Genomic DNA, 8,252 nt, shown 5'->3' on the forward strand with positions numbered 1-8,252 from the left:
TAACTACTGGTTGGAGTGTCTGCCCCCTGGTGGTCATTGCGCGTCATAGCTACCAGCCAGTTGGCGGGTCGCTTAGGCTTTTATATATATAGACTAGAGGCCTGATGCAAGAAATTTGTGCAAAAGGCTCAGCCCCTGCGGCCTCTGCCTCTGCCCGCTGCCTCAGCTTTGTCCAGAAGGTCGTCTGGAAGGACATCCGGTCTAATTAGCATATTACACTTTTATTATTATAGATATTAACAATGTACACCTTTAGAGCAAGGGGTAGCAGCAAGGGGACAAAATTAGCAAGGATATTTATTTTAGTGCTTAATATTAGAGACTACTTAGTGCAATGCCTTTTAATTGAGTGATCACCATTGTCTCAAAATATTGATTTTATATTAGGCACTTTGATTATAAAAAGCACATGCATCAATCTTTCAGAACACATGTGCATATGCATGGTATGATGGGAAGTTTTTAATGCTTTAAAGCTGAATGCCAAAGAGGTTGATTCAGTGGAATGTTTTCGTTTGGCATCACCTACAAGTGCTGGGATCCATCTGCCTTTCAAACACCTCTCACTTGTTGTGCTTTCACTTGCAGCATATACCGCTTGTTTTCAGCAGACCGGAAACGAGTTGAAACTGCTTTAGAGGCTTGTAGTCTTCCATCATCAAGGGTGAGCATGTTGCCTATCTAAAATTAGCACTACTAAATAGCTTTGAGCAATCATAAAAAAGTGTAGGTTGCCCCAAATTCTACCCAAACATCAAACCATAGGAGCTTTGGCTGTGTTGCTCAGTGGTTAGAGAGCTGGCCAACGGGTCACGGGTTTGATTTCCAGTCAATGGCTCATACCTGGGTTGCAGATTCGATTTGATTTGCAGCCTGGTCAGGGCAGGTGAAGGAGGCAATTAATCCACATCAATGTTTCTCTCTCTCTCCCTCACTCCATCTCGCCTTCCCTTCCATTCTCTCTAAAAATCAATGGAAAAATTATTTTCCAGTGAGAATTAACAAACAAAAAAAAACCATAGGACTTATTTGTTAATATTTACAATATGTGAGGTCACTGTAATTATATTTTCTTTCACTCTCCTTATTCCAACATTTTAATCTAGAAAGACCTTTGTTCTTTATCAATAAAAATTAAAAACTGATATAAAATGTATTGGCCAAAAATATTAACATTATCAAGAATTTAAACTTCTTGATATTTGGTGTCCCTTGAGATATTAGCTAATCATTATAGATTATGATTAGGAAGATATTTGAAATATGAATGTAATCTTAACTCTTAAAATTTCTAGTTTTAAGAGTTATAAGTTACTAAGCAATTAATATAGCAGTACATGTTTATAAAGAAATATATTTACATGCTCTGCAGGGCTGTGCTCAAAGTTTTTGCTGACAGGGAAGCAGATCAGCAGTTTGGAGACTGCTACTTTGCTCAGATGGTGGAAAGATAGATGAGAAGACAAGGTTGTAATATGCTCTTTTCATGCCAAACATATTCAAGGCACTCAATATGTGTTATTCACTGAAACTCAATGAATTTGCCTTCATTTCAATACATTTCTACAACCTGGCTCTAAAATGATTTTTACCATTGTTTCTGAGAGAAATGGGTCTATTGCAGAACGCCTTTTTCTCTGCTCTATGCAGAACTCTCCTTTCTGTTGCAAAGTATTTTTATCCTGGTATCTAGGCAACAAGTAAGCACTTTCCCAAGGACACTCCTTATGCTGTAGGGAGAACCTTTGAGCCTCTAAAACCCACTGGCAATGCTCAAGTTGCAGAGAACGAGGTTGAGGAGCTATTCTTAAGGGTATGGTTAAAGGTGAAAAAAGTATGAGTGCCATTATTAGATTCACCGGTCAGTTCTTGTTGGGAATACTTTTCAGAAAAAAAAATTAAGTGTAACAACGACTTTGGTAGGTAGAAGAAAACAAGGAAAAACAAGAGTGCCATTCCACCACCAGTTTCCTGCTACAGGTGGAAACAGATGCTGGTGCTCCAACACTAGGGCAGAGCAGTGGGGGAGCTCCCAAACATTTTAACCTTCACTTTAATAAGCAAAATGAAATGACCAAACTTGCTTATTAGTGCTCTCCCAGTAGATGCTTTGGAGTAAGAAAGAAATAACTAAGGTTGATAATTAAATAAATATTTCTTGAATTCTTTCTGGGTGCCCTGAAGCCCTGAGAATATGGTAGTGAACACAATGAAGTCCCAGGGTTCCAGGATCAGAGTCTGGGGATGCTGGTCAAACACCTCGACTGACATGTGTAATTTGTGGGGAATTCTAGGAACAAAAGGAGTGGAGGGCTGCCAGTGAGAATGAGAGAAGTTCATGCCAGAAAAATTAAACAATGTGTGCAAGGCCCTGAGGCCGGAAAGACTAGGCCCGAATGAGAACTGCATTTAAGCACAAAAAAAGAAAGTGGGAGAGATTAATTTAGAAAGATGGGCATCAAGTGTTTTTCCTCTGTAACTGCTCCAGATTTTACCTTTACTGGATAACATTTGTGACATATAATGATCAAAAATTTAAGTTATTATTATTATTAATATCTAGCTAAGGAAAAGGAGTAAAAAATGAAACTGCATAGAAAGTCAAACCCATCAATCAATTCTCTGTAAATTGCAATTTTCTAAACAATTGGATTCTGAAAATTCAGTCAATAAATATAAATTGAGTTTTTACAATCCACTATGTCTATTATAGGTTCACGCTTTCAGACCAAAGTCAACTGGAGACATTTGAAAAGGAAAATGAGATTCAAATAACAGGAGTCATGTTTAAATTGAAAAACATATTTATCTTTAGTAAATTAAATGTTATGACAGTTTTCTGAAAACAAATTGGAGATTTTTAAAAAATATGATCAACCTCCATCATAAAGTTTTGAAAGATCATTATTCTTAGCAAAGTACACTTTACTTGGAAGAGTTGTAGAAATTGAATGCTTTAAAAGATTTAAAAAGCAGAGACAGTTTCAGAGCTTGGAAATAAATGCTTCTGCAAACTATGTTTGAAATCCTCATTGTAATTTCATATCTACAGAACAGTGTCTCTAGAAAATATCTACTAATTAGCAAAAAGATTCGGGATATACTAACAAGAAGTGTTTTAAATACTACACAGAAGAAAAGTTATATAAATGGTAGATAATCCTGCATGTCTGGAGCCTCGTTTCATAGCTGGCGGTCATTCCAACTAGATTTAATTGTGTTCTGTAAATAGGCACATTACCAGAAACACAGTGGATATCCTGTTGAGATTTTTTAAACATTGTCTTTGTGCACATTGTTAGGGATAATTAATGCACTTGAACTTGTGTCCCAGCCAACGTGATCCATTGGAATAACACATTCCTTTAAAGGGTACTCCTTCAGAGATTACAGTCGCTTGTCCAAATTACCTTAATTGTTAAAAAGTAGTACTACAGCAAAAAAGAGAGACAAAGCAATTACTGTAGTTCTATTAATAATCCAAACACATTTTCCAGTGAAACCTTTGAAGACCTTTGCATATTCAGAAAATTACCACTTTCCCCACAAACTTTCTGAGCACTGAAAATAGTTTACTTGAACCAAATTACCTTTGATTTAAGTCTTATTAACTTGAGAACAGCTCAGGGTCATTTGGAATGGTATAGTAGTCTCGATACAGCATTGGCTTATGTGTTTGCATTTTAATGAAGAAGATAAGGAATAAATCTATGCGTTTCTTTTAAATAATAAAGTTTATTATAGTTATATTTTGGTCTTGGCATAGCGTTGGCACATGTATTTTCATTTAATAATGAAGATAAGGAGTAAATCCATGTGTTTATTTTAAATAACAAAGTTTACTATATTTAGGAACATATAGTATATGCAATACTGAGGGAGATAGTGTTTTCTGGATTAAAAGAACACCTTAAATTTTACTTAAGAATATTATGAATAAAAATTATTTTTATAGGATAACTGTTAGATTTGCCTTTTTCCTATGTCTTACATCCTAAATATAAATCAGAAATATAATCATTTTTGTAGCTGTGATTCTTAAAATAACTGATATAAAAAATTTAAGCCTCATTGAAGCCCTGGCTGGGTAGCTCAGTTGATTACAGTATTATCTCGATAAACCAAGGTAAATGGAACATCAAGTCCATGTCTGTCTGTCTGTATCTCTCTCTCTCTCTCTCTCTCTCTCTCTCTCTCTCTCCTTTCTCTCTGAAATTAACAAATGAAAAATTAACAAAAACCTTTGGAGATTGATTATGATCAGCTTACTTGTAAGTATTTCATGTACATTATGGCTAACTCAACTTTTGATTTATAGCTTTAGAAAAAACATATTGTGAATAGGTTAAAATACTGAATTTATTGAGAAAAATTCATTGTTTTGTTGAGATGAAATCTGTATGTGAACTCTTGAGTTATTAGAGTCTACTTCAATAAATTAACATATTTTCAAATAACATTTTCTGAATGTTAAATACCTATTCTTACAAAATTACTCCCCTATACTCTTTCACTTTAGCTTTCAATAATATACATTTTAAAATATATTTTTATTGATTTAAGAGAGGAACGGAAGATGGAGAGAGAGAGAGAGAGAGAGAGAGAGAGAGAGAGAGAGAGAGAGAAAGAGAGAGAGACACATCAATGATGAGAGAGAATCATTGATTGGCTGCCTCCTGCATGCCGCCTATTGGGGATTGATCCCTCAACCCAGGTATGTGCCATTGACTGGAATGGAACCCAGGACCCTTTAGTCTGCAGGCCGACGCTCTATCCACTGAGCCAAACCAGCTAGGACCCAATGATGCACATTTTGACAAAAATTTTTTTTTCTCTCACCCACTGACTCCAAAGGCTTGCTCAAGTTGGACAAGAGAAAAATGAGACAAGGAAAATCAGCTGTATTTAAATGTTTTCCTTTTTCTATGCTCTAACATCCAACTGGTGATGACAATAAATTGTGTTTATTCATATTATCTTAATTAATCTGTTTCCCTTTATAGGAAGTTCTGATTCACAGCTGGTAAATAAACATGGTTAGAGTTTTACTAAAGCATATTGTTCTATGGAGTTATGTGTCTGGAATCTTATATAAATGACTTTAGCTAAAACTGCTATTCAAAGGGAAACATACAGCACATAAGTCCTTGCTATCAACGTCTACCTTTCTCATACATTACATTCATTCATTTAGTAAGTATTTAGTGTGCACCTGCAGTATGTTACACACTGGAGATACAGCAGTTAACAAGCAAAATGCAGGTCCTAGCTTGTGTAGATCTGCAGGCTGGAAAGTAATAGAATTGTACAGCTGGGAGCAGAATCCTGTTAAATGAGTGTTGAAATATGAGACAAGCAAGGTGTGATGGTATCACAGAGTGGAAGGCAAAACCCTGTCTGGGAGAAAGGAAAGGCTCCCAGAGGAAGAGATTTTAGCTAAGACAAGAAGGGAGGGAGAAAAGGGGTCAGGAAGGGAAAGAAAACAATTATTGATGTTCTTAGATAAAATCCATATATGTGTGTGCTGGGTAAGGTTGGGGTGGGGCGAGGAGTGAACTCCAAATAGTAACTAAATAGTAGAGAGAATGGGAGAACACGCTTGGGGTTCACAGAGCTATTCAGTATTTCTTTACTACTATTGATATTTAAATATTTACCTTCCCTGTGTCTCTCAGCCAAAAAGTAGAATAGAGAAGGTCATTTAAGCTATTTACAAAGCTACTTAAGGAGATGTGGGTGCTTAAGTCACAGAAAGGGGGCAATGGAAAATGTACAACTTCTAGGCAAAGGGTTTCTTCCATCTTGTGAATAGAACTGGACTTTGGAAACCAGTTTACAGGTTATACTTGTCCGCATTTTATGAGTGGCAAAACACCAATAAAACAATCCATGGATACTTCCCATTGTTCTTGGATTTGGCCACTTGTGCTCATGATTTCAAAACTGGTGTCCAGGTATTTAAGTTTAATGGTGTAATGCATCTTGCTATGTATAATGTTTGTTTGTCTCAAAATTCTGTTTTTAAAAATTGATTTTTTGTGCTCTATAAATGGGTTTAGTAAAAAAAATATATTCTTTTATTTGTTCAGTCCACAAATATGGGAGTGAGCTAAGTGGTGAGCTAAGTTTTCTTACCTGTTAGCAAGGAGTGTACGATTTTAGACAATAATTTTTAGAAACTTTTATAAAAGTACATTTCAAAACCTATGAATATGGTAAAAGGAAGGGTGTTTTCTTTGGTTTAAGGGCTTGAAAATAAAAACACCCATATAAACACTTACCTGAAATAGGAAAACGGCATAAAGAATGTCCTTCCTGTTAACAAAGGCTTGAATACATGTTTCCGGTTTCCATGGCAGCCCGACTACACAGAAAAATAAGTCATAGAAGTGATTTTTCATGTCAGTGACTTGCTTCCCAAACAATAGGACCAGGAGGAGTCAGTGAGAAATAATGGTTCCTGTCTAATGAAAACACTAGAGGCCTGGTGCACGAAATTTGTGCAGGGTAGGGTCCCTAGGGCTGGCCTTCCCGCCTCTCCACCTCCCTGCCTCCTCCTTTCCTCACTCCCCCAGTGCCCCACCACCACCGCTGGTCACCCGCCATGTTCTGCACCACCCCCTGGTGGTCAGTGCATGTCATAGGGAGTGATCAAACTCCTGCTCTCCCAGTCAGACTCCTGAGCAAACAATTTGCATATTAGCCTTTTAAATAGAGAGATTTTACAATGTATCGAATTATTTAAACTGGAAAGAGCATTATTTGGGAAAAAAGACACAAAATCAGTTCTTTACATTTTTTTAACAAATGTGAATGTTCTTCATGTCACTGATCACTTAAAAATGGTTAAAATGGTAAATTTTTTATGTTGCATAAATGTTATCACAATAAAAAAGATTAAAACCAAAAAAAAAGCAAACTTTAAAAATATGCTAAAGAGACCCTCTTTTTACTAAGTCTAACTTCACTTTAGAAATGTATTTAAGAAATTGCCTTAACATCTCTTTAGAAGAAAACTCTTACACTTAAATTATAATGAAAACACAAGAGAGAATAAGATTTTTGATACCTCAAAGCCAGTGTTCAAATGGAGCCCACAGCTGGGCTCATGAATGTCTTCTGAATATTTACCCTGAACGCATGGAAGAAAAGAGGGAATGAAGGTTGGGAGGGAAGGAATTGAGGAAAGCAGGGAGGGAGGAAGATAGGGAAAGAAAAAGACCATTCACTGACAGTGTTGTTTTATTTCCCAGAATGATTCGATACCTCAAGAAGATTTCACTCCAGAAGTGTACAGAGTTTTCCTGAACCATCTTTGTCCTCGACCTGAAATTGATAACATCTTTTCCGAATTGTAAGAACATCCATTTTAACCCACTATCTCCCGGCTTCCGTGGTCCTCGGGCTGGCTAGGGCAGGAATTTGAGCAATAGAGGGAGAGGAAGACCCTCTTGTGCACTATGTCTAATAGCAGTGCTTCTGTGTAGTTACTGGAGATAATCACGCATTCCTGCCCCTGAGGTGCAACCAGGGCTTTTAATGAGTGGAAGTTGCTATGATTTGTTGCTGGGTGTAGCTGTTTTAGTAACCTCAGGGGGCTCTGTGTGGTTTGAAGTTTATGGCTAGAACAGAGGCAGCTTAGCTGAGGCAGACTCATGTTGCAGAAAGAACTCTGAACTGGGAACTAGCCATCTTACCTCCCTGAGCTGCATTAGTGAAATGACAAGTGTGGATTACTAAGAACCCTCCCAGCTGAAAATTATATGTTGGAAATTATATAGGCATTAAGTTTTTAAATAAATGAAAAATAAGGAGAAAGAAACCAAAACACAAAGGCAAATGTGGGGAATAGCAGTTTACTCTTTTGATATGCTGAAATCTACACGATGACAGAAAATCAATCCAAAATTGATAAATACAATAAGGATTCCTTCATATGGAAGACAGACAAACAGTGCTGCTGAGAATGACGCTGAATATATACTCACATGCTGATGTTCATTGCCATCAACTATTTATTGAACATGTGCAATATTTGTACCATTGAACTTGACTTTTGGCTGTCAACAGGATTAAAATGTGAAGTTTGAATCACACTCTATAGAAGAGTTATAGACTCTGGTTGAAATGTAACTTTAATGAAAAGAAAAATGTGTTTAAACATATTGTTTACTTTTTTATTACATCTTTGAATGATTAAGCGGGATATGGGGATTTGATGAACAAAATATATCCAGAAACATAGAAGCATG

At 36.5% G+C, this 8,252-nt stretch overlaps 1 protein-coding gene across 1 annotated transcript in view; it reads left to right on the plus strand.

The window, feature by feature from the left end:
- LOC102432706 (1-phosphatidylinositol 4,5-bisphosphate phosphodiesterase beta-1) overlaps window positions 1–8,252 on the plus strand; it is a gene marked incomplete at both ends in the record, with an annotated part of 116,878 nt that overhangs the window by 19,771 nt on the left and 88,855 nt on the right. Inside the window, 2 exons of the mRNA XM_006106791.1 lie at window positions 589–664; window positions 7,254–7,354. Coding sequence (XP_006106853.2) covers window positions 589–664; window positions 7,254–7,354 — 177 coding nt within the window. The remainder of the gene's footprint in view (window positions 1–588; window positions 665–7,253; window positions 7,355–8,252) is intronic.

Source organism: Myotis lucifugus, unplaced genomic scaffold (assembly GCF_000147115.1).
Source record: "Myotis lucifugus unplaced genomic scaffold, Myoluc2.0 scaffold_912, whole genome shotgun sequence".
NCBI lineage: Eukaryota > Metazoa > Chordata > Mammalia > Chiroptera > Vespertilionidae > Myotis > Myotis lucifugus.